Raw genomic sequence first — 26,361 nt, 5'->3', positions numbered from 1 at the left:
CTGTACTGTGCTCTACACGCCTACAGTATGTACCCTGTACTGTGCTCTACATGCCTACAGTATGTACCCTGTACTGTGCTCTACATGCCTACAGTATGTGCCCTGCACTGTGCTCTACACGCCTACAGTATGTGCCCTGTACTGTGCTCTACATGCCTACAGTATGTGCCCTGTACTGTGCTCTACATGCCTACAGTATGTGCCCTGTACTGTGCTCTACATGCCTACAGTATGTACCCTGTACTGTGCTCTACATGCCTACAGTATGTACCCTGTACTGTGCTCTACATGCCTACCCATGTAGCTTCTAGTGTACAGTGACCATGTACCCTGTAGGCATTATACCTCCTATGCCCATGTACTATGTAGGTGTTATAACTCCTATGCCAATATACTATGTAGTTGTTATACCTCCTATGCCCATATACTATGTAAGTGTTATACCTCCTATGTCCATGCACTATGTAGGTGTTATACCTCCTATGCCCATGTACTATGTAGACATTATACCTCCTATGCCCATGTACTATGTAGGTGTTATATCTCCTATGCCCATATACTATGTAGTTGTTATACCTCCTGTGCCCATGTACTATGTAGGTGTTATACCTCCTATGCCCATGTACTATGTAGGTGTTATAACTCCTATGGCCATGTACCCTGTAGGTGTTATACCTCCTATGCCCATGTACTCTGTAGGTGTTATACCTCCTATGCCCATGTACTATGTAGACATTATACCTCCTATGCCCATGTACTATGTAGGTGTTATATCTCCTATGCCCATGTACTATGTAGGTGTTATATCTCCTATGCCCATATACTATGTAGTTGTTATACCTCCTATGCCCATATACTATGTAAGTGTTATACCTCCTATGCCCATGTACTATGTAGGTGTTATACCTCCTATGCCCATGTACTATGTAGGTGTTATACCTCCTATGCCCATGTACTATGTAGGTGTTATACCTCCTATGCCCATGTACTATGTAGGTGTTATACCTCCTATGCCCATGTACTATGTAGGTGTTATATCTCCTATGCCCATATACTATGTAGGTGTTATATCTCCTATGCCCATATGCTATGTAGGTGTTATACCTCCTATGCCCATGTACTATGTAGGTGTTATATCTCCTATGCCCATGTACTATGTAGACATTATACCTCCTGTGCCCATGTACTATGTAGGTGTTATATCTCCTATGCCCATATGCTATGTAGGTGTTATACCTCCTATGCCCATGTACTATGTAGGTGTTATACCTCCTATGCCCATGTACTATGTAGGTGTTATACCTCCTATGCCCATGTACTATGTAGGTGTTATACCTCCTATGCCCATGTACTATGTAGGTGTTATACCTCCTATGCCCATGTACTATGTAGGTGTTATACCTCCTATGCCCATGTACTATGTAGGTATTATATCTCCTATGCCCATATGCTATGTAGGTGTTATATCTCCTATGCCCATGTACTATGTAGGTGTTATACCTCCTGTGCCCATGTACTATGTAGGTGTTATACCTCCTATGCCCATGTACTATGTAGGTATTATATCTCCTATGCCCATATGCTATGTAGGTGTTATACCTCCTATGCCCATGTACTATGTAGGTGTTATACCTCCTATGCCCATGTACTATGTAGGTGTTATACCTCCTATGCCCATGTACTATGTAGGTATTATATCTCCTATGCCCATATGCTATGTAGGTGTTATATCTCCTATGCCCATATGCTATGTAGGTGTTATACCTCCTATGCCCATGTACTATGTAGGTGTTATATCTCCTATGCCCATGTACTATGTAGACATTATACCTCCTGTGCCCATGTACTATGTAGGTGTTATATCTCCTATGCCCATATGCTATGTAGGTGTTATACCTCCTATGCCCATGTACTATGTAGGTGTTATACCTCCTATGCCCATGTACTATGTAGGTGTTATACCTCCTATGCCCATGTACTATGTAGGTGTTATACCTCCTATGCCCATGTACTATGTAGGTGTTATACCTCCTATGCCCATGTACTATGTAGGTGTTATACCTCCTATGCCCATGTACTATGTAGGTATTATATCTCCTATGCCCATATGCTATGTAGGTGTTATATCTCCTATGCCCATGTACTATGTAGGTGTTATACCTCCTGTGCCCATGTACTATGTAGGTGTTATACCTCCTATGCCCATGTACTATGTAGGTATTATATCTCCTATGCCCATATGCTATGTAGGTGTTATACCTCCTATGCCCATGTACTATGTAGGTGTTATACCTCCTATGCCCATGTACTATGTAGGTGTTATACCTCCTATGCCCATGTACTATGTAGGTATTATATCTCCTATGCCCATATGCTATGTAGGTGTTATATCTCCTATGTCCATGTACTATGTAGGTGTTATACCTCCTATGCCCATGTACTATGTAGGTGTTATACCTCCTGTGCCCATGTACTATGTAGGTGTTATACCTCCTATGCCCATGTACTATGTAGGTATTATATCTCCTATGCCCATATGCTATGTAGGTGTTATATCTCCTATGTCCATGTACTATGTAGGTGTTATACCTCCTGTGCCCATGTACTATGTAGGTGTTATACCTCCTATGCCCATGTACCCTGTATAGTACTATAAGCCCTTACCCACATTACCCACATAGTAGACTACCCTCCGTGCTTCTGCAGGAGATTGCTGCCAGCTTGTGTACAGTGGGCATTGGGCTGTAGTTGCAGCACAGTAATGACAGCACTGCCCCAGATACCACCGTGCACCTCCATTCCTGCACCCAGACAAACCTGTCCCATATTTCTCATTAGTCAGTGCAAAGTAACCCCTGAGGGCCATGTCTACAGGATTCCCCTGTTAGAGCAGAGCTGGCACTTACAGTAATAGAGCCATACAGACAGCCCGGCCAGGCTCAGTACTGTACTACCACCCGGGGTCACTGCATACGGTGGCATTACACGGGTAATGTATGTATACTATATATAATGGAGAATGATTATAGCCACTGGTGTCCAGCCGGCCAGTGACCGCTGTGTGTGATGACAGGAAGACATTGCTCTGTCTGTCATGGGAGCTACTATTACAGGTTAATTATTTATATGTGCATAAGATGTATATGACCGTGTAGGGTGAGGTCAGAGGTCATCCCTCCCAGGACCCACTATAGGTGTGTTACACTCAGCATCGCAGTCCCGTATCTTGGTCCTGATTCCGAGTTGATCGCTCCCGACGGATTTTCGCAGCGCAGCGGTTATGGCAGAATGGGGCTCATCTGCGCATGCGTATGCACCGCAATGCACACGCGCGCTGTACAAGTACAAAGAGCATTGAGGTTTTGCACAGGTTCTAGCGACGCTTTCAGTCGCACAGCCGAACGCAAGGAGATTGACAGAAAGAGGGCGTTTATGGGTGTCAACTGACCGTTTTCTGGGAGTGTTTGGAAAAACGCAGGCGTGGCCGGGCATTTGCTGGGCGGGTATCTAACGTCAATTCCGGGACCTTCGTAGCTACAATCATCGCACAGAATAAGTAACTACAGGGCTGGTCTTCTTCTGCACAAAATGTGATTGCTGCCGTGCGACTGCACAGGCGTTCGCACTCCCCCGTGGGCGGCGACTATGCGTTTGCACGGCTGCTAAAAGTAGCTAGCGAGCGATCAACTTGGAATCAGAGCCATTATTACAGAGGTAGCACCGGGTCTGAATGGCCCCGTCCCCTCTATGACAGGGGGACTTAACTTACATTGGGGCGTTCCAAAGAGAAGTGCAGAACAGAAATTCCGCCAGCGTCCCTTAAGGGCCGCGTCATACACGGTGGCAGCTGATGTTACATGGACACAGTGAAGCAGCATCATTACATACTGTAGTACAAACTGATTTGGAACCTGGACACAAGAGCTTACTATCTAAAGCTTGGAAGTAAAGTGATGCTGCTCTGGTTATTCCTCTGCTCATTGTATTTCTCTCTCCTCTTTCAGGATGATCATAAACTTGATATTCAGGATCTGGAATCAAAATATGAAACAAGTCTTCTGAAAGTGAGTAACATTGTACTCTAGGGTATATACTACTATATACTATGCTATATATTGCTGCATACTAAGTGGCACTGCATATGTCACACTGTAACTACATGTGATGCATACTACTTATTGTTTATTTAAATATGAATGACATAATATGTTGCTACCTCCTGTCTGTGCCCAGCAAGGGGCGTGTGTGCCAACGGGCCCAATTCCCACCCGCATTATAGGATCAGCAGGCGTGACACCCATGACCTGACGTGTTCTGTATACACCACATGCAGCTCAGGTTAATCAGTGCTCAGGTTATGGTGGGAAGTTTATGCTGTGGTCAGGAATTCACAAGACAAGTTTATAGCTGGAATTTATCGTTTGAGCGGAAAGATAAAACCCAGCAAAGTGGTAGAGATGTTATCACGGCCCCAGCGCTCCCAGTACAGGCTGCCGCAGCCACAACGGAACACTTTCTGCCCAGTCGTGGGTAAGACACAGTGTTCTGCACGTTTCCTGGCTGGAAATATCCGGGCGGGTAACCGCTTTTGGGCTGCTGTTCCCTAAGTCACTGCCAGGCAGTCTATTGCTATGCAGCAACCTTTCGTGTCCTCTAAGGAATATCGTCTTCTCTCTGTCCCTGCAGGGTCTCACCCGTGCAAAAGCTGCAGAGATTCTGGTTCGTGATGGTCCCAACGAGCTGACACCTCCTAAGGGCACTCCTGAAATCGTCAAGTTCCTCAAGCAGATGATCGGTGGCTTCTCTCTACTGCTATGGGCTGGTGCAATCCTCTGCTGGATCGCATATGGCGTCCAGTATTCCCAGGACAACAACATCCCCCGGGACAATGTAAGCACATGACCAAAGTTATTACCCACAACATCAGTAGCTGCTTATGTTCAGGATACGTCTTCTGCCAGGACACGCCTATCCCGCTGAGTTACGCCATGTTTATAGTACACTGTCATTTTTATTGCGTCATTGGTTTTTAAGGGACTGTTTCCCCAATACAATTGTATTTTGCAGCCCTCTAACGAATACGGCGTCTGCTAGATGCCTCTAGTTGCTGAGCTGATCACTGGCAGCTTCCCCTACCGTGACGTAATATGGCTCCAAGCCGTTCGTCACTACTGTTGGTCATGGTTGGGCTGTTCCAGGCACCGCATTACCTGGCTGGAATGGGTGGTTCATCTAGGACCACCCAGGAAGATGATGATAGGGAGATAGTCCTCTTGCAAGAGTCTCATTGAGGATGGGTGTGTGTTTTATGCCCAAACATACTGTTTATAACTATTACAAGCACAATATCTTCTAGCAGTCATTATATCATAGAATGAGTATCTGAGAGTCTGGAATGGACAACCGTCTGGCCTTCAGCTTTGTCCTCCTATTGGTGCGCGGCATAGATGGCCAGACGTCAGCTGTGATGTGTCTGTTGTAGAGTCGCTGACCGCTTTCTCTTTCTGCTCAGCTGTACCTGGGAGTTGTGCTGGCCATCGTCGTCTTCCTCACCGGCTGCTTCGCCTACTACCAAGAAGCCAAGAGTACCAACATTATGGCGAGTTTCAATAAGATGATCCCACAGGTGAGCGGACGTCTAGCTTGGAGATTGTGTGGTCGGTATATGAGGGTACTCCTGTCGTAAGAACCTATTTAGCATAGGCACGATGTGTGACCGCTTAGGAGCTTCTAGGACATCACAGATCTTGGTTGCTAAGCCTACTTTGCTTAGTTCTCACCTGGTGAGCGTATCATGGCATGTTCCACACTGTCTTTTGCCCCAGGCCATATATATATATAGAATCATTTATATTATGCCATACCAAGAAAAACATATACATCAAGCTCCTTATCTGTCCATTTCTAGCAAGCTGTTGTCACCCGAGACGGAGATAAGCTGGAGGTCCCAGCCACAGAGCTCGTGGTAGGAGATTTGGTGGATATCAAAGGGGGAGACCGGATTCCAGCAGATCTCAGGCTCACCTTCGCCCAAGGCTGTAAGGTAATCGTCGTCTAAACCAGAGACGTGATCTGCAGGCACGCCTCGTAACCCTGAAATTTATTTATGGAGTGTATTAATGACGTTGGCTACGTTTTTCATTAAGAACATTATTGTAACTGTAATTATTACTGTTATCCCGTCAGGTGGATAATTCATCTCTTACGGGCGAGTCGGAGGCTCAGAGCCGCTCCAATGAATATACACATGAAAACCCTCTTGAGACTAAGAACATCGGCTTCTACTCCACCACCTGCATGGAAGGTAATGAGCCTCCGGGGGCTGTGTGCGTGACAGGGCAGGCACCTGACACCCCGCATTACACCGAGGGCGACTTATCCGTTATAGGGCACTAAGCGCGCTCAGCTGAATGCCAAACACTCCTGCCATTTTGCTTATGACCATGCACAACGCGTTTTACTCTTTGTGGGTCTTCAATGAGTTTTATCTGCTTCTTTAGGCACAGCTAAAGGCATTGTGATAAATACTGGTGACCGGACTATTATTGGCCGGATTGCTACGCTGGCCTCGGGGGTGGGCAACGAGAAGACTCCCATCGCTGTGGAGATAGAGCACTTTGTCCACATTGTGGCTGGAGTAGCTGTGTCCATTGGCGTCATATTCTTCATCATTGCCATTTCCATGGGGTACTCTCCACTCACCTCCATCATCTTCCTCATCGGGATCATTGTGGCCAATGTGCCGGAGGGACTTCTGGCTACAGTAACGGTGAGTACTCATCCCTCTGGGAGTACCTCCACAGCCGGTGTACAAAGCCCCAGGCCACTTTCCACTATCCTGAAGAGTAAGAGCCACGGAGGGACAGAACTGATCAATAAATGAGAGAAGTCCTAGACAAAGTACAATCCGGCTAACATACAGGGACAGAGATAAGACTACAGCCACATCCATCTCTTCTCTTGTCTCAAGGTGTCTCCTGCTCTGCGTCCTTCACCAACATCCATTACCTCTCATAAGACCTTCTCTGTCCTTTCTAGTAGCTCAGGAGTCATGTCAGCTCTACCTAACCACAATAACCTCTGTCCCCCAGGTAACGCTGTCCCTGACCGCAAAGCGTATGGCCAAAAAGAACTGTCTGGTGAAGAACCTGGAGGCTGTAGAAACGTTGGGGTCCACCTCCATCATCTGCTCTGATAAGACTGGAACCCTGACACAGAACAGAATGACCGTAGCCCACCTTTGGTTTGATGACCACATCCATTCAGCGGACACTAGCGAGGACCAAACACGTAAGTGCAGGGATGACACAAGTGCTGTTCTCTGTCTGTGTCTCGGTGGGAATTTCTAAATGCTTTGTAGCCCTCGGGAACCCTACAGGCATGCTGCATTTACTTATATTTTTGTGATCATCAGAGGACTGAGTACAACCTGCGGATTTAGGGCTCAGAGGGAAATCCACACACTTGGCTCACTGTGGTGTGAATGTCTAGCTGTATCAGTAACCACTAATTTCGTAATGAAATCTCATTGGGCCTGTTCCTTTTCCTCCAGATCACGCTTTCGATCAGGTGTCTGAAACATGGACTGCATTGTGCAAGATCGTATCTCTGTGTAACCGGGCAGAGTTTAGGGCTGAACAGGACGATGTACCAATTATGAAGGTACTGTATGTATATACAGTATGCTATATAAATAGAAAAATGCACAAGAAAATAGCGCCATCTAGTGTAGTATATTACAGGTGACATTTGTCGCCCTATCACAACCACTAAATGGGAGGCGTATTGGAATAGCAGATAAGGCGTCTTCTGTTTCCGGGACGCCTCTCATTTAGTGGTTGTGACAGAGATGGACAGAAATGTCACCCATAATGAAGTATTCTACACTAGATGGCGCTATTTTATCACGCATTTTTCCAGATTCATTTCTGACCGATGGAAGAACAGTTATATTGAAGGAAAGCAAGCCTCCCCATGAGGGGAGTGTGACAAACTTTATTCCTCCATTAATTCTTCATGTAGACAGTTTGTGAAGACTATCATTGTTAGAGGAAAAAAAGACTTCATTAATCTTATTAGGTGTAGCGATTATCACTCATTTTTCAGTATTATATATACAAGGTGGTCCATAAGTGTGGAAACACCCTTATGAAAAGGAAATGAGTGAGGAAATATTCATCCGGTGTCTACACATGTGATATGTCACCATACTGCCTGCATACCCTATATCTTAAATATGTTTTTAGGTTGTCAGGTCCATCCAGGGTCGATCTGGCCCACAGGGGTACCAGGGAAACCACCGGTAGGCCCCACTGCCTGAGGGCCCACTCCTTCCTCTAGGGATCAGGTTCCAGACTGTGCACTTGTATTATACATGGTAGATAGGTTGCATTACACTGCACTAAACTATTGTGTATTTCAAGCCTCTCTGGAGGCTGGCCACACCCTCTTTGTAGGATGGCCACACCCCTAAGTATGGGCCCCTATAACTGCATCCCCCCGGTGGGCCCTTCATGCCCCAGTCGACAACGTTCCTCACTCACAGTACCCAATGCATACTCTGCTTCTCTCCTGCAGAAAGTTGTGGTGGGCGACGCCTCGGAGACGGCTCTCCTGAAGTTCTCGGAGGTGCTCACAGGAAACGTGATGAGCATCAGAAGTCAGAATAAGAAGGTGATCGAAATACCGTTCAATTCCACAAACAAGTTCCAGGTAGGACCTCTGAGTGGTGGGTCTCACATCTCCGCAGCCGCACAACTTGTGATGTAACTTCATGGGCGGCTGGTTGTATTTACAGCTGTCCGTACACGAGACGGATGACCCCCATGACAAGAGGCTTCTGCTGGTCATGAAAGGTGCCCCGGAGAAGATACTGGAGAGATGTTCCACCATTATGATTAAAGGGAGCGAGCTGCCTCTGGATGAGTCTATAAAGGACACCTTCCAGACCGCTTACATGGAGCTTGGAGGCCTGGGGGAGCGAGTACTAGGTGTGTATGACGTTTATGTGTTCCGATGCATGTTACAGATGGGCACAAGACAAGGTTAGAGGTGAAAGCAGCTGCAGATACGACCCCTGGAGCAGCAAATAGTCCATGCATTAAGCTTAGCTTTTGGGAGAGATGGGGGGGTCCCTTAGTAAAATTCATCTTCATTCTGATGCCTTTACCTGTCTACATATATGAGCTGCAACTCTGCGTGGCCCCCATATTGTATAGACTAATACGTGGCTGGCCATTATACCACATGGTCACTGTGTCTCTGTCTCACCACTTCTTTCTGATCCTAGGATTCTGCCACCTGTACCTCCCAGAAGATGAGTTTCCTCCGTCCTACCCATTTGACATAGAATCCATGAACTTCCCAACTGAAAACCTTTGCTTTGTTGGGCTCCTGTCTATGATAGATCCACCTCGTTCCACTGTGCCAGATGCAGTGGCAAAGTGCCGGAGTGCTGGGATCAAGGTACAAGGGCTGTGAATGACAGATACGTGTGTGTCGGAGTGAAATCTACCTGGGTAGACCTGGTGGAATCCTGCTGAACTGACCCATTGTGTCCTGTATGCTCACATGACATGTTACGTGTCATTATGTTGCTGAATGCACTGTACTTTCATTCCGCATAGGTGATCATGGTTACTGGAGACCACCCAATCACGGCAAAAGCTATCGCCAAAAGCGTTGGGATTATCTCAGCTGGGAGTGAAACGGTGGATGATATCGCCAAACGCCTGAACATCCCTGTGCAGCAGGTGAACAAACGGTAAGTTAACGCTCACCCTCCGGACCTCTCTCATTGTGCTGTGACAGACACGGCTTCTCTCATCTTAGTAAATACAGAGGCGCGCGCATAGACTGAAGTGTATATACTGTATTGGGACAAGCCACTAGTGATACAGGCTGATGTGACTTCAGTGGCTGGAAAAGACAATTTGTCCATCGAGTTCAACCTGTTGGTGATCTCCTATACTGCGGTGAATGGTTAGCCGTTATGTCTATTCATCCTTCTTTTTACTATAGTGCATGATTTACCCACCATAACCCTGTATATCCTTATCTGTTAGGAATTTATCTAGCCCATTCTTAAAAATATTGATCGAGTCCACCATTACTACTCTCTCAGGCAGGGAATTCCAAATACTTATTGTCCTCTCCTCTAACCTAAGCGGGTGTCCGCATGTCCTTTGTGTTGATCTTACCAAAAACAAATCCCCTGCTAGCTCTGTGTATTGACCCCTTCTATATTTGTAGATGTTGATCATGTTCTCTCTTAATCTCCTTTTTTCCAGTGTAAACATGCCTAGCAAGCCCGTATTCTAGCGTCTCCAACCCCTTAATAAATTTGGTTGCCCGTTTTTGAACCTTTTCTAGTTCCAGGATATCCTTTTTATAGTATGGTGCCCATAATTGTGCACAGTATTCGAGATGTTGCCTCACTAGTGATTTATATGATGGGAGTATAACCCTCTCATCCCTTGCATCAATTCCCCGCTTTATGCATGCTAATATCTTGTTTGTCTTTTTTGCTGCATTCTTACTTTCGGTACTACTGCTAAGTTTATTATCTATGTTAACTCCTAAATCTTTTTTCCAATACCGAAACCCTTAGTTTTTCCCCATTTAGTGTGTAGGTAGTATGTTTGTTCTTGCTACCAAAGTGCTTTACCTTACACTTGTCTATATTGGTGGTCATTCCGAGTTGTTCGCTCACTAGCTGTTTTTAGCAGCCGTGCAAACGCTATGCCGCCTCCCACTGGGAGTGTATTTTAGCTTAGCAGAAGTGCGAATGAAAGGATCGCAGAGCAGCGGCAAACTTTTTTTGTGCAGTTTTAGAGTAGCTCCAGACCTACTCAGCGCTTGCGATCACTTCAGACTATTCAGTTCCTGTTTTGACGACACGAACACACCCTGCGTTCAGCCAGCCATGCCTGCGTTTTTCTAGCCACGTCTGCGTTTTTCCTGGCACGCCTGCGTTTTTACGAACACTCCCTGAAAATGGTCAGTTGACACCCAGAAACGCCCACTTCATGTCAATCACTCTGCGGCAAGCAGTGCGACTGAAAAGCTTCGCTAGACCCTGTGTGAAACTACATCGTTTGTTGTAATAGTACGTCGCGCGTGCGCATTGCGCCGCATACGCATGCGCAGAACTGCCGTTTTTTCCCCCTCATTGCTGCACAGCGAACGAATGCAGCTAGCGAACAACTCGGAATGACCACCATTATATCTTATTCTCCATTTTGCTGCCCATGCTTCACAGGGGGAGTGTCAGAATTACAACGTATCACTGATCAGAACTTAGCGATATTCCTTCTTTCTCCCTGATACAGCGAAGCAAAGGCCGCCGTGGTGAATGGTGCGGAGCTAAAGGACGTGACTCCAGAAGAGCTGGATGACATCCTTGCCAATCATTCAGAGATTGTGTTTGCCCGGACGTCCCCGCAGCAGAAGCTGATTATAGTGGAAGGTTGTCAGAGACAGGTGAGAGCGTCTTCTCATTATCCTGTATCTATGTCAGTATGTGTCGCCGCGCTCGGATGAACAATTCCGGCACAATGGGGAATTCAGGCCGACTCTCCGCATAAGTAATAGTAGACTACATGTAATATGGAAAAGTGATGGCGCCCTCTCTGTTCCAGAACAAGGTGGTGGCGGTGACAGGCGACGGTGTCAATGACTCGCCAGCCCTGAAGAAGGCCGATATCGGCATCGCCATGGGGATCGCTGGTTCAGACGCTGCCAAAAATGCTGCAGATATGATTTTGCTGGACGATAACTTTGCCTCTATCGTCACCGGCGTTGAAGAAGGTAAACATATCTTCCCTGGACTGTGGTAAATGTATTTACAGGGAAAGGGTTAATTATAGCTCCGGCCAAGCAGGACTAATTGTTCCCGGTGTTGAAGGGTTTGTAGAAGTTTCTAAATTCACCCAACAGGTTCTGTGGCTGATACTTATCACAGGAACTCGTAAAACCTGGATTTGCAAGCTCCACAGGGAGTCGTCCCAGGAATGGCGGGAGTTTGGGTTTCCCGCAGTTGTCGTTAGTAACGTGTAGCGTTATAAGCATTATAAGCAGTGATAGCAGCTGCACAGTTCCAGCCCTCTTACTGTATGGTGGATCTGACCTAGGGACTCGTACCGCTGTCCTGCAGCATATCTCTCCCGCCACCAATCTCCTAATAATTGCTTTGCTCTGCAGGACGTTTGATCTTTGATAACATTAAGAAATCCATCGGATACACCCTAACCAAGAACATTGCCGAACTCTGTCCCTTCCTGATATACATCATCGCCGATTGCCCTCTGCCTATTGGCACCATCACCATCCTGTTTATTGACCTGGGGACAGACATTGTGAGTATAAATGCAGCCGACACATTGTAATACGTAAGCCGCGCCGCGAAAAGGAGTCGGAAATTTATTTATTAACAGTTTTTATATAGCGCAGCATATTCCCTTCTGCTTTACAACTAGAACAACAGTAATAGATCAAACTGGGCAAAAACAGACAGACCTAGAGGTCGGAGGGCCCTGCTCGTAAGCTTACAATCTATAGGGACAGAAACATATTTTGTAGGAATAAATGACACGCCACTATAATGTGTATATGTACGAGCCTTACCGCCTACACATCAGGAGGGGAGAATACCCGCAGCGGTGTAGCCACATGTGACTTATAGGAGAGGCGGGAATGCCCCCCCTCCCCACACACAGGTGTCAGACGTACCGTAGGCCCAGCCGGTACCTAGACATGATACTGGCACCACTTCCCTGGATCCTAAAGGCGAGGGGCTTAGCCGAAACCCACCCAGTAGCGTGCGTAATGGATGGAGAGAGAGACCGCAGGGCGCAGTGAATGACACAGGGCCGCACGCGACGACTTGCGCCATTTCTGATGCACCCTTCTGGTGGCTGTTTCTGCAGATCCCTTCGGTCTCATTCGCCTATGAGAAAGCGGAGAGGGACATCATGAACAGGAAGCCGCGCAGGAAGAACGTGGACAGATTGGTGAACCAGAACCTGGCTCTATATGCCTATATACAGATCGGTGAGTACCGCAGCCGCCACGCAGTAATTCCGGCAGGTCGCGTCCTACACCGGATTTCCGCCACAAACCTGTTTTCTGAACGTTGACTTTCCTGTTTGCAGGGGTTATCCAGTCTGTCGGCGCTTTCTTCTGTTATTTTACCGTCCTGGCTCAGCAGGGTTTTCTGCCCTACACCCTGCTGGGGTTACGCGTCTCCTGGGAATTGACTACCAACAATGACTTAGAGGACAGCTACGGGCAGGAGTGGGTAAGTAATTCTGCCGACATACTGTACGTTAGCACCCACCCAATTAGTTATTAAGCCTCAGCGTGCGACTCTACAGAGTAAATCCGCAACCGCTACGATCAGGTGGTATCCGGGCTCTAGGTCGGCAGTCATTCGGTTGACCACTAATGGCCGACATGGTTAATAAATTGACATGTCAAAGGTCAACAGTGCATGTGGTCGACATGTACTAAAGATTGACATGTCCAAATGGCCGACACACATGTGGTCGACACAACTTTTTTTTTGGTGTGGGGAGGGTTAGCATTTTAATCAACTTTTTCATATGCAACGGAGTTCCCGAAGGTGACTAATTAAGGTTCCGCATTCTTTGACTGTGAAAATAACAAACAAAACCCCCCCTAAAAAAATGACCTTTTTGTGTCAACATTTTGCCATGTCGACATTTTCATGTGTCGACCGTTCCTACCGTCAACCTTTTGTCAAGGCAATCTTTTGAGCCTGTCGACCACATTGCAGATTATATGGTTTTACGATTATTATAGTGATACAAACTGAATTAAAAGGGCAATAACTGAATTTAATTTTTTTAACAATGAAATAAAAAAACATTCTAAGTTTTAACAAACATGTTGCTGAGTAGTGAGCACCACGCAGAGCTGCCCGTTCTGTGATAGCACCCCAAGCCTACCTGGCGCTGTGTGTAATTAGGGGAGAGGTCATGCGTTCACTCCATGTAATAAATGTCTCTGCCGGCAGGTAACACTCATAGGGGGGTATTCAATTAACTCTGATCATTTCAGAGCTATTGAATTCCAACCCCCCCCCCCCCCCCCCCCTGCCTATTCAATTGCGGGCCATTTTCGGCTGTTTTAAGGCATTTTCGCCAATGCCCTTTCACTGTTTTTTAAACAGAAAAGGCATTGGCGAAAAATGCCTCTAAATCGTCAAAATGGATTTTCCACACCTGCCAAATTTTTCACCTAGGCGAAACAGCTGGCCTGCAATTGAATGGGGCGAATCCCCATTCACCCTAAAAAATACAAAAAAGTGAATTTTTTTCCCACAAGTGAAAAAATCGGCACTTATTGAATACCCCTGTGTTCTAGTAACAGGCAGCTTTCTATTGGTGGGTTATACCTTGTGGCTGGAACACTTACCTTACAGTTATTCCTACTCATTATTGCCCATATAGTTGCTCATTAAAACAACCTGACCTTCATTATACTTGAAAATACATAAAGTATAAACCATTAATGAGGAAATAGGGGGATATTACCTGTTTTACAGTTCTGGTATCTTAAGAGCTTTCCCTGCACCAGGCTATAGGATGTACAGTCTCATTCTTAAAATTTTGGATAGATTTTGCCCACCAGCACCACTTCCTTATTCGCTATATCCGAGAGATACAGTAGTAGAGATGACCTGTGACACTCCCATGGTGACCTGTGCTGCTCCCTCCACTCTCCTTCCTCTAATCCATGGTGACCTGTGACACTCCCTCCACTCTCCTTCCCCTGACCCATGATGACCTGTGCTGCTCCCTCCACTCTCCTTCCTCTGATCCATGGTAACCTGTGCTGCTCCCGCCACTCTCCTTCCCCTGACCCATGATGACCTGTGCTGCTCCCACCACTCTCCTTCCTCTAATCCATGGTGACCTGTGACACTCCCTCCACTCTCCTTCCCCTGACCCATGATGACCTGTGCTGCTCCCTCCACTCTCCTTCCTCTGACCCATGGTGACCTGTGCTGCTCCCTCCACTCTCCTTCCTCTAATCCATGGTGACCTGTGACACTCCCTCCACTCTCCTTCCCCTGACCCATGGTGACCTGTGACACTCCCTCCACTCTCCTTCCCCTGACCCATGGTGACCTGTGCTGCTCCTTCCACTCTCCTTCCCCTGACCCATGGTGACCTGTGACACTCCCTCCACTCTCCTTCCCCTGACCCATGGTGACCTGTGACACTCCCTCCACTCTCCTTCCCCTGACCCATGGTGACCTGTGCTGCTCCTTCCACTCTCCTTCCCCTGACCCATGGTGACCTGTGACACTCCCTCCACTCTCCTTCCCCTGACCCATGGTGACCTGTGACACTCCCTCCACTCTCCTTCCCCTGACCCATGGTGACCTGTGACACTCCCTCCACTCTCCTTCCCCTGACCCATGGTGACCTGTGACACTCCCTCCACTCTCCTTCCCCTGACCCATGATGACCTGTGCTGCTCCCTCCACTCTCCTTCCTCTGATCCATGGTAACCTGTGCTGCTCCCGCCACTCTCCTTCCTCTGACCCATGGTGACCTGTGCTGCTCCCGCCACTCTCCTTCCTCTGACCCATGGTGACCTGTGCTGCTCCCGCCACTCTCCTTCCTCTGACCCATGGTGACCTGTGCTGCTCCCTCCACTCTCCTTCCTCTGACCCATGGTGACCTGTGCTGCTCCCGCCCCTCTCCTTCCTCTGACCCATGGGGACCTGTGCTGCTCCCTCCACTCTCCTTCCTCTGACCCATGGTGACCTGTGCTGCTCCCTCCACTCTCCTTCCTCTGACCCATGGTGACCTGTGCTGCTCCCTCTGTTCTCCTACCTCTGACCCATGGTGACCTGTGCTGCTCCCTCCGTTCTCTTTCCCCTGATCCATGGTGACCTGTGACACACCCTCCACTCTCCTTCCTCTGACCCATGGTAACCTGTGCTGCTCCATCCACTCTCCTTCCTCTGACCAATGGTGACCTGTGCTGCTCCATCCGTTCTCCTTCCTCTGACCCATGGTGACCTGCGCTGCTCCCTCCGTTCTCCTTCCCCTGACCCATGGTGACCTGTGCTGCTCCCACTTCTCTCCTTCCCCTGACCCATGGTGACCTGTGCTGCTCCCTCCGTTCTGCTTCCCCTGACCCATGGTGACCCGTGCTGCTCCCTCCGTTCTCCTTCCTCTGACCCATGGTGACCTGTGCTGCTCTCTCCCTTCTCCTTCCCCTGATCCATGGTGACCTATGACACTCCCTCCATTATCCTTCCTGTGACCCATGGTAACCTGTGATGCTCCCTCCGTTCTCCTTTCTCTGACCCATGGTGACCTGTGCTGCTCCCACCACTCTCCTTCCTCTGACCCAAAGTGACCTGTGTTACTCCCTCCACTCTCCTTCCTCTGACCCATGGTGACCTGTGCTGCTCCCTCCACTCTCCTTCCTCTGATCTATAGTGACCTGTGCTGCTCCCTCCACTCTCCTTCCTCTGATCCATGGTGACCTTTGCTGCTCCCTCCACTCTCCTTCCTCTGACCCATAGTGACCTGTGCTGCTCTCTCCCTTCTCCTTACTCTGACCCATGGTGACCTGTGACACTCCCTTCCCTCTCCTTCATCTGACCCATGGTGACCTGTGCTGATACCACCACTCTCCTTCCTCTGACCCATGGTGACCTTTGACACTCCCACCACTCTCCTTCCTCTGTCCCAAAGTGACCTGTGTTACTCCCTCCACTCTCCTTCCTCTGACCCATGGTGACCTGTGCTGCTCCCTCCACTCTCCTTCCTCTGACCCATGGTGACCTGTGCTGCTCCCTCCACTCTCCTTCCTCTGATCTATAGTGACCTGTGCTGCTCCCGCCACTCTCCTTCCTCTGATCCATGGTGACCTTTGCTGCTCCCTCCACTCTCCTTCCTCTGACCCATAGTGACCTGTGCTGCTCCCTCCACTCTCCTTCCTCTGACCCATGATGACCTGTGACACTCTCTCCACTCTCCTTCCCCTGACCCATGGTGACCTGTGACACTCCCTCCACTCTCCTTCCCCTGACCCATGGTGACCTGTGACACTCCCTCCACTCTCCTTCCCCTGACCCATGGTGACCTGTGACACTCCCTCCACTCTCCTTCCCCTGACCCATGATGACCTGTGCTGCTCCCTCCACTCTCCTTCCTCTGATCCATGGTAACCTGTGCTGCTCCCGCCACTCTCCTTCCTCTGACCCATGGTGACCTGTGCTGCTCCCGCCACTCTCCTTCCTCTGACCCATGGTGACCTGTGCTGCTCCCGCCACTCTCCTTCCTCTGACCCATGGTGACCTGTGCTGCTCCCTCCACTCTCCTTCCTCTGACCCATGGTGACCTGTGCTGCTCCCGCCCCTCTCCTTCCTCTGACCCATGGGGACCTGTGCTGCTCCCTCCACTCTCCTTCCTCTGACCCATGGTGACCTGTGCTGCTCCCTCCACTCTCCTTCCTCTGACCCATGGTGACCTGTGCTGCTCCCTCTGTTCTCCTACCTCTGACCCATGGTGACCTGTGCTGCTCCCTCCGTTCTCTTTCCCCTGATCCATGGTGACCTGTGACACACCCTCCACTCTCCTTCCTCTGACCCATGGTAACCTGTGCTGCTCCATCCACTCTCCTTCCTCTGACCAATGGTGACCTGTGCTGCTCCATCCGTTCTCCTTCCCCTGACCCATGGTGACCTGCGCTGCTCCCTCCGTTCTCCTTCCCCTGACCCATGGTGACCTGTGCTGCTCCCTCCGTTCTCCTTCCTCTCACCCATGGTGACCTGTGCTGCTCCCACTTCTCTCCTTCCCCTGACCCATGGTGACCTGTGCTGCTCCCTCCGTTCTGCTTCCCCTGACCCATGGTGACCCATGCTGCTCCCTCCGTTCTCCTTCCTCTGACTCATGGTGACCTGTGCTGCTCTCTCCCTTCTCCTTCCCCTGATCCATGGTGACCTATGACACTCCCTCCATTATCCTTCCTGTGACCCATGGTAACCTGTGATGCTCCCTCCGTTCTCCTTTCTCTGACCCATGGTGACCTGTGCTGCTCCCACCACTCTCCTTCCTCTGACCCAAAGTGACCTGTGTTACTCCCTCCACTCTCCTTCCTCTGACCCATGGTGACCTGTGCTGCTCCCTCCACTCTCCTTCCTCTGATCTATAGTGACCTGTGCTGCTCCCTCCACTCTCCTTCCTCTGATCCATGGTGACCTTTGCTGCTCCCTCCACTCTCCTTCCTCTGACCCATAGTGACCTGTGCTGCTCTCTCCCTTCTCCTTACTCTGACCCATGGTGACCTGTGACACTCCCTTCCCTCTCCTTCATCTGACCCATGGTGACCTGTGCTGATACCACCACTCTCCTTCCTCTGACCCATGGTGACCTTTGACACTCCCACCACTCTCCTTCCTCTGACCCAAAGTGACCTGTGTTACTCCCTCCACTCTCCTTCCTCTGACCCATGGTGACCTGTGCTGCTCCCTCCACTCTCCTTCCTCTGACCCATGGTGACCTGTGCTGCTCCCTCCACTCTCCTTCCTCTGATCTATAGTGACCTGTGCTGCTCCCGCCACTCTCCTTCCTCTGATCCATGGTGACCTTTGCTGCTCCCTCCACTCTCCTTCCTCTGACCCATAGTGACCTGTGCTGCTCCCACCACTCTCCTTCCCCTGATCCATGGTGACCAGCGATGCTCCCTCCATTCTCCGTCCCCTGACCCTTGGTGGCCTGTGCAGCTCCCTCCACTCTCCTTGTTCTGACCCATGGTGACCTGTGACACTCCCTCCACTCTCCTTCCACTGACCCTTGGTGGCATGTGTTGTTCCCGCCACTCTCCTTCCTCTGACCCTTGGTGACCTGTGACACTCCCTCCACTCTCCCTCCACTGACCCTTGGTGGCATGTGTTGTTCCCGCCACTCTCCTTCCTCTGACCCTTGGTGACCTGTGATGCTCCCTCCGCTTTCCTTCCACCCTTGGTGACCTGCGACGCTCCCTCCACTCTCCTTCCTCTGACCCATGGTGACCTGTAACACTCCCTCCACTCTCCTTCCTCTGACCCATAGTGACCTGTGCTGCTCCCTTTGCTCTCCTTCCTTTGACCCATGGTGACCTGCGACGCTCCCTCCACTCTCCTTCCTCTGACCCATGGTGACCTGTGCTGCTCCCTCCACTCTCCTTCCTCTGACCCATGGTGACCTGCGACGCTCCCTCCACTCTCCTTCCTCTGACCCATGGTGACCTGTGCTGCTCCCTCCACTCTCCTTCCTCTGACCCATGGTGACCTGTGCTGCTCCCTCCACTCTCCTTCCTCTGATCTATAGTGACCTGTGCTGCTCCCGCCACTCTCCTTCCTCTGATCCATGGTGACCTTTGCTGCTCCCTCCACTCTCCTTCCTCTGACCCATAGTGACCTGTGCTGCTCCCACCACTCTCCTTCCCCTGATCCATGGTGACCAGCGATGCTCCCTCCATTCTCCGTCCCCTGACCCTTGGTGGCCTGTGCAGCTCCCTCCACTCTCCTTGTTCTGACCCATGGTGACCTGTGACACTCCCTCCACTCTCCTTCCACTGACCCTTGGTGGCATGTGTTGTTCCCGCCACTCTCCTTCCTCTGACCCTTGGTGACCTGTGACACTCCCTCCACTCTCCCTCCACTGACCCTTGGTGGCATGTGTTGTTCCCGCCACTCTCCTTCCTCTGACCCTTGGTGACCTGTGATGCTCCCTCCGCTTTCCTTCCACCCTTGGTGACCTGCGACGCTCCCTCCACTCTCCTTCCTCTGACCCATGGTGACCTGTAACACTCCCTCCACTCTCCTTCCTCTGACCCATAGTGACCTGTGCTGCTCCCTTTGCTCTCCTTCCTTTGACCCATGGTGACCTGCGACGCTCCCTCCACTCTCCTTCCTCTGACCCATGGTGACCTGTGCTGCTCCCTCCACTCTCCTTCCTCTGACCCATGGTGACCTGCGACGCTCCCTCCACTCTCCTTCCTCTGACCCATGGTGACCTGTGCTGCTCCCTCCACTCTCCTTCCTCTGACCCTTGGTGACCTGTGATGCTCCCTCCGCTTTCCTTCCTCTGACCCATGGTGACCTGCGACGCTCCCTCCACTCTCCTTCCTCTGACCCATGGTGACCTGTGCTGCTCCCTCCACTCTCCTGTCTCTGACCCTTGGTGACCTGTCTTGCAGACATTCTTTCAGCGGCAGTTTGAGGAGTGGACGGTGTACACGGCGTTCTTTGTCAGCATTGTCATACAGCAGCTGGCCGATCTGATCATCCGAAAGACCAGGAGAAACTCTTTATTCCAGCAGGGCTTTTTCGGGTAAGTTTACAACCAGTGTACGATATTTATGCTCATAGCACCATTGTGCAGACATAGGGCCTAATTCACACCTGATCGCTCCTCTGCGAATTTGCAGAGGTTTGTGACCGGATAGTTGCCGCCCAGACAGAGTGAAATTCCGCCTCCTGCAAGTCTGTGTACGCCAGGCAAAAAGCTTTGCAAACGCGATCAAAAAAGACATAGGATTTTTTCGCAGTTTGGCCTTGCACCTGCGCATTATTGCACCTGCGCATTATGATCCGTACGCATGCACAGTTGTTCGATAATCATCCGCCTTGTGATTTCACACAATAGCAATGAGGTCTGAATTAGGTCCATAGCTTCCATTACTCTAACAGACTTTTTGGTCTATTTGTGGCAATGGGGCCCCTGACAGTATTTAAGCTTTTTGTTTTCAAAGTGTTTTTCCTGCTACCTGAATAGCAATGACTTGCTCTCTGCAATGCAATGTAGTGGGAAGCGGACATTAATGTACAAGAGATTTGCGTTATCTTCCCCATCACCCTTTCCTACATAGCTGGATACTTACCTCATGTGACAGGAGAACACAGTATGTACTAAATAAGGTTCCTCTCTCTCTCTCTCTCTCTCTCTCTCTCTCTCTTTCTTTCTCTCATTTTGCAGCAATAAATTCCTCCTGTTCGGCTTGGCGTCACAAGTGGCCATCGCAGCGTTCCTGTCTTACTGCCCTGGGATGCCGTTTGCATTAAAGTTCTGCCCACTAAGGTGAGTGGGGCACCTGGAGACATGTACGGGCTGCATTAATGAGATTATGCCGAGCAGTGGTTACTAGTATTGCTGGGCGATCATTAGTCACTTGGTGTCAGAATGGAATCTATGCAATAGAAATAACATAAGATGTTCCTGTGCAATGACACAGTGACATTCATTCAGAATATGCTTGCTCAATACGATACATGCTAGAGCCACTTTACTACTAAGGCATCAATTATTGTCAGAATTCCCGACAAGTCGGAAAAACAGCACTTTTCGACTTATTCAGGTCGAATCCAGATGCGGCCTATTCAATTCCAGTGCTGGTTTTCTGACTTTTCGGAAAACATGTGGATCGGCGGATTAGCCGCGAATCCATGTTTTTTTTACAAATTTGCGAGAGTTTCTGACAGGTGTTTTTTGGCCCGTTTTCGACAATGCCGATTCGACTTTAAAAAAAGTTGGATCGGCGTTGTTGAAAACAGGCAAAAACCTGTCGGAAATGCCCTCAAATTGAATAGTGAAGTGTTCAATGGAGAGTATTCGACACTAATTAAATATACCCCTATAGAGTGTACCTAACCTGAACTTGTATGATGGATAGGGATCGGCTGGGCATATTATGGTCACTGTGTAACATGTGTGCGTTATATAGCTTGCAGTGTGTGTAGCAGTCACTGTGTAACATGTGTGTGTTATATAGCTTGCAGTGTGTGTAGCAGTCACTGTGTAACATGTGTGTGTTATATAGCTTGCAGTGTGTGTAGCAGTCACTGTGTAACATGTGTGTGTTATATAGCTTGCAGTATATGTAGCAATCACTGTAACGTGTGTTATATAGCTTGCAGTGTGTGTAGCAGTCACTGTGTAATGTGTGTGTTATATAGCTTGCAGTACATGTAGCGGTCACTGTGTAACGTGTGTTTATATAGCTTGCAGTGTGTGTAGCAGTCACTGTGTAACATGTCTGTAGCAATCACTGTGTAACGTGTGTGTAGCAGTCACTGTGTAACATGTGTGTGTAGCAGTCACTGTGTAATGTGTGTGTTATATAGCTTGCAGTTCATGTAGCAGTCACTGTGTAATGTGTGTTATATAGCTTGCAGTGTGTAGCGGGTGTAACGTGTGTGTGCTATATAGCTTGCAACGTGTGTAGCAGTCACTGTGTAACATGTGTGTATTATATAATTTGCAGTATATGTAGCAGTCACTATGTAACATGTGTGTGTAGCAATCACTGTGTAATGTGTGTGTTATATAGCTTGCAGTATATGTAGCAGCCACTGTGTAACGTGTGTGTGTTATATACCTTGCAGTGTGTGTAGCGGTCACTGTGTAACGTGTGTGTGCTATATAGCTTGCAGTGTTTGTAGCAGTCACTATGTAACATGTGTGTATTATATAGCTGCAGTGTGTGTAGCAGTCACTGTGTAACGTGTGCAGTATATAGCTTGCAGTGTATGTAGCAGTCACTATGTAATGTGTGTGTTATATAATTTGCAGTATGTGTAGCAGTCACTGTGTAACGTGTGTGTTATATAACTTGCAGTGTGTGTAACAGTCACTGTGTAACTGGTGTGTGTTATATAGCTTGCAGTATATGTAGCAGTCACTGTGTAACGTGTGTGTTTATAGAGCTTGCAGTGTGTGTAGCAGTCACTGTGTAATGTGTGTGTTATATAGCTTGCAGTATATGTAGGAGTCACTGTGTAACGTGTGTGTTTATAGAGCTTGCAGTGTGTGTAGCAGTCACTGTGTAATGTGTGTGTTATATAGCTTGCAGTATACGTAGGAGTCACTGTGTAACGTGTGTGTTTATAGAGCTTGCAGTGTGTGTAGCAGTCACTGTGTAACGTATGTGTAGCAGTCACTGTGTAATGTGTGTGTTATATAGCTTGCAATATATGTAGCAGCCACTGTGTAACATGTGTGTTATATAGTTTGCAGTGTGTGTAGCAGTCACTGTGTAATGTGTGTGTTATATAGCTTGCAATATATGTAGCAGCCACTGTGTAACATGTGTGTTATATAGTTTGCAGTGTGTGTAGCAGTCACTGTGTAACGTGTGTGTTATATAGCTTGCAGTGTGTGTAGCAGACACTGTGTAACGTGTGTGTGTTATATAGCTTGCAGTATATGTAGCAGCCACTATTTAACATGTGTGCGTTATATAGCTTGCAGTGTGTGTAGCAGACACTGTGTAACGTGTGTGTGTTATATAGCTTGCAGTATATGTAGCAGCCACTATTTAACATGTGTGCGTTATATAGCTTGCAGTGTATGTAGCAGTCACTGTATAAGGTGTGTGTTATATAGCTTGCAATATATGTAGCAGCCACTGTGTAACATGTGTGTTATATAGTTTGCAGTGTGTGTAGCAGTCACTGTGTAACGTGTGTGTTATATAGCTTGCAGTGTGTGTAGCAGTCACTGTGTAACATGTGTGTGTTATATAGCTTGCAGTGTGTGTGGCAGTCACTGTGTACCATGTGTGTTATATAGCTTGCAGTGTGTGTAGCAGTCACTGTGTAACATGTGTGTGTTATATAGCTTGCAGTGTGTGGAGCAGTCACTGTGTAATGTGTGTGTGTTATATAGCTTGCAGTGTGTGTAGCAGTCACTGTGTAACATGTGGGTGTTATATAGCTTGCAGTGTGTGTAGCAGTCACTGTGTAACGTGTGTGTAGCAGCCACCGTGTAACATGTGTGTCACTATAGATAGCTTGCAGCGCATGTAGTGTACACTGTGTAACGTGTGTCACTATATATAGCTTGCGGTGCATGTAGTGTACACTGTGTAACGTGTGTGTAGCAGCCACTGTGTAACTTGTGTCACTATATATAGCTTGCAGTGCATGTAGTGTACACTGTGCAATGTACATGTGGTATGTATGAATACGCTGTGGAACATACGTGTGGTATGTATGAATACGCTGTGGAACATACGTGTGGTATGTATGAATACGCTGTGGAACATACGTGTGGTATGTATGAATACGCTGTGGAACATACGTGTGGTATGTATGAATACGCTGTGGAACATACGTGTGGTATGTATGAATACGCTGTGGAACATACGTGTGGTATGTATGAATACGCTGTGGAACATACGTGTGGTATGTATGAATACGCTGTGGTACATACGTGTGGTGCATGGCATTTACACCTTGTAACGGTCTCTGCCCTCTGCTCTTGTCCAGGGTACAGTACTGGTTTGTGGCTCTCCCATTCGCTGTCCTGATCTTTGTCTATGATGAAATCCGGAAACTGTTCATCCGGCGCTACCCTGGCAGTAAGTACAAGCGCTGCGTACACCAGAGGGGGCGGCTGTAACACGTACCAGCAGATTTGTCATTGCCCCGTCTCCTCTATGAACCACCTGCCTTGTGCAGCCTACACAACACCTATTTGTAATAGTAAATATAACCTTAGGGCAGTGTTCTCATACTCTGTGCTGTGGCTTGCTGGCGTGCCTCTGGACACTTGCTAGTGTGCCTCTGGACACTTGCTGGGGTGCCTCTGGACACTTGCTGGGGTGCCTCTGGACACTTGCTGGGGTGCCTCTGGACACTTGCTGGAGTGCCTCTGGACACTTGCTGCGGTGCCTCTGGACACTTGCTGCGGTGCCTCTGGACACTTGCAGCGGTGCCTCAGGTTGGTGGTCCAGGACCAATTAAAACTATTTATTGTCGATAATAGGCAAAACCAGCGCCGGCGGCTGTAAATCATAACATATGTGGACAAACAGAAGCAAATCTTGTCACTCATCACCTAACTAACATTCCCTTTGTATTATGCGGTTGTATTGCCTTTATCATGGTCATAGAGTAATTGAGGTATTGAGTCAAACCTCACTCTCTCGGGGCTGTGCCTCGTAGAGATAAGTTGCCTGTGGCTGCATTTGCTGCTCAGGAACAGCGACCACTGACGATAGAGAGTAGTAAGACCGGATCCTCTTGTTTCTGAGCATGACGCTGAGTAATGGGCCCACCGGAGGCTCATACCTCATAGTCATACCTCACAGCTGTAATTCCAGAGAGACAGACTGTCACTTCTAGCTAGGAGTCACTCTGTTACACTGAGGCACAGATTGGTGATTTCCACTCCTCTTTCATCAGTATGTCACCATTTTTGTAGATGACTGTTGCGTGTCAGGGACACATAACTCCCATTAGTTCAGAGCTAAAATAAACCGAAGTCGCACAAAAATCTTACGACCGTTTTGAATGTGACGCTGCCTGTGGCCCGGGGCCATAAGTGCCCAATAATATTCTTAACAAATGTATTCATACTGGTGCATGTTGGGAAAGGAGTGTGGAAGAGAACCGCTTCCTGACCAAGCGCAGTAAAACGCATCTGTATTTGCCGGAGAAGGTCCAGACGGATCTCAGACAGATGGGCCGTTGGTCCTGCCTGTCGACCTCTGTGTGCCGACCCAGGCTCCTCTATGTTGCAGGCTTTGTGTGTTATAGAACAGATCAGAGAGCTATGAGTGACACTTTATAGCGGCCTCGTGTGTAATACTACAGCGCATTTCCTGTGTGGGGCGGTTATTACATCACATGGCCATCTGTCTGCAGGTGCTTTACATTCCGCTAATCTACCCCTTCTCTCTTCCAGGCTGGTGGGACAGGAACATGTATTACTGAGGTCCCCTGGACCGTTTGGTGCCTTCCCTGGTGGTGTGGACTGATTACCCTGTCGTTATATCGAGATCCTGTTTGTTGAACAAATCGGGAGAAGATACATATTATAAATGTGATGTATAAAGTTAAATAAGACAAATCCCTACTTTACCACGTGACCTGTACAAAGAAGCGAGTCCTCCGCCCCTGTAAATCCAGACTGTGTATAGTCCCAGACTCTTTTGTAAAAAAATAAAAATAAAAAAATAAAAAAAGAGTAGCAACGTCAATAAAAGTATTTTTTTCATGAATATGGGCCCTGTGGTTTATTTTGAACTGAATACTTTTTAGGGAGGTGCCGAGGGGCAAACAGTTCCCCTAATTCTAAGCTACATTCAGCCTCACGTCACGAAGAAAAAGTCTGAATACAGGTAACGGCGACAGTACAGCCAGGGGTGGATTGGGATGGAAAACCGGCCTGGGACATTTATGGAAACAGTCCTAATAGGGGTGGGGTCTATTTTGGGGGTGGGGTCTGTAGAGGGGGCGGTATTCCTCCTCATAGGGTCTGATTCTGCCCGCGCAGATGAAAAACATTGCACGAGAAAAAAAGAAAACACATTGACCTTCACAGGAAA

The 26,361-nt window shown here is 48.5% G+C and overlaps 2 protein-coding genes across 2 annotated transcripts in view; both read left to right on the top strand.

Annotated features, from left to right (window-relative positions):
* LOC134965401 (potassium-transporting ATPase alpha chain 2-like) overlaps positions 1-6,396 on the top strand; it is an 11,691-nt gene extending 5,295 nt beyond the window's left edge. The window contains exons 3-7 of the mRNA XM_063941862.1: positions 4,005-4,064; positions 4,687-4,890; positions 5,513-5,626; positions 5,909-6,043; positions 6,187-6,396. Of these exons, the coding sequence (XP_063797932.1) occupies positions 4,005-4,064; positions 4,687-4,890; positions 5,513-5,626; positions 5,909-6,043; positions 6,187-6,396 (723 nt within the window). The remainder of the gene's footprint in view (positions 1-4,004; positions 4,065-4,686; positions 4,891-5,512; positions 5,627-5,908; positions 6,044-6,186) is intronic.
* Positions 6,397-6,598: 202 nt separating this feature from the next.
* Positions 6,599-26,034, top strand: LOC134965694 (potassium-transporting ATPase alpha chain 2). The gene is made up of 16 exons (XM_063942007.1): positions 6,599-6,769; positions 7,092-7,290; positions 7,553-7,662; positions 8,578-8,712; positions 8,798-8,990; positions 9,290-9,465; positions 9,627-9,763; positions 11,331-11,481; positions 11,640-11,808; positions 12,202-12,356; positions 12,927-13,050; positions 13,152-13,297; positions 20,230-20,363; positions 21,009-21,110; positions 24,299-24,390; positions 25,719-26,034. Exons 1-16 carry the CDS (start codon positions 6,683-6,685, stop codon positions 25,745-25,747), a joined length of 2,139 nt encoding a protein of 712 aa, XP_063798077.1. The 5' UTR covers positions 6,599-6,682; the 3' UTR covers positions 25,748-26,034.
* The last annotated feature ends 327 nt before the right edge of the window (positions 26,035-26,361 follow it).

Source organism: Pseudophryne corroboree, chromosome 10 (genome assembly GCF_028390025.1).
Source record: "Pseudophryne corroboree isolate aPseCor3 chromosome 10, aPseCor3.hap2, whole genome shotgun sequence".
NCBI classification, from domain to species: domain Eukaryota; kingdom Metazoa; phylum Chordata; class Amphibia; order Anura; family Myobatrachidae; genus Pseudophryne; species Pseudophryne corroboree.
Note: the sequence above shows the minus strand (reverse complement) of the source record. Positions and strands in the feature narration are given on the sequence as shown.

Excerpts from the sequence above, each read along its gene's own strand:
- LOC134965694 (XM_063942007.1), top strand. The coding sequence starts at position 6,683 with ATGGGGTACTCTCCACTCACCTCCATCATCTTCCTCATCGGGATCATT. Across the intron at positions 8,991-9,289 it reads CCTGGGGGAGCGAGTACTAG|GATTCTGCCACCTGTACCTC; the intron begins GTGTGTATGACG and ends TTCTGATCCTAG. Across the intron at positions 20,364-21,008 it reads TTCCAGCAGGGCTTTTTCGG|CAATAAATTCCTCCTGTTCG; the intron begins GTAAGTTTACAA and ends CTCATTTTGCAG.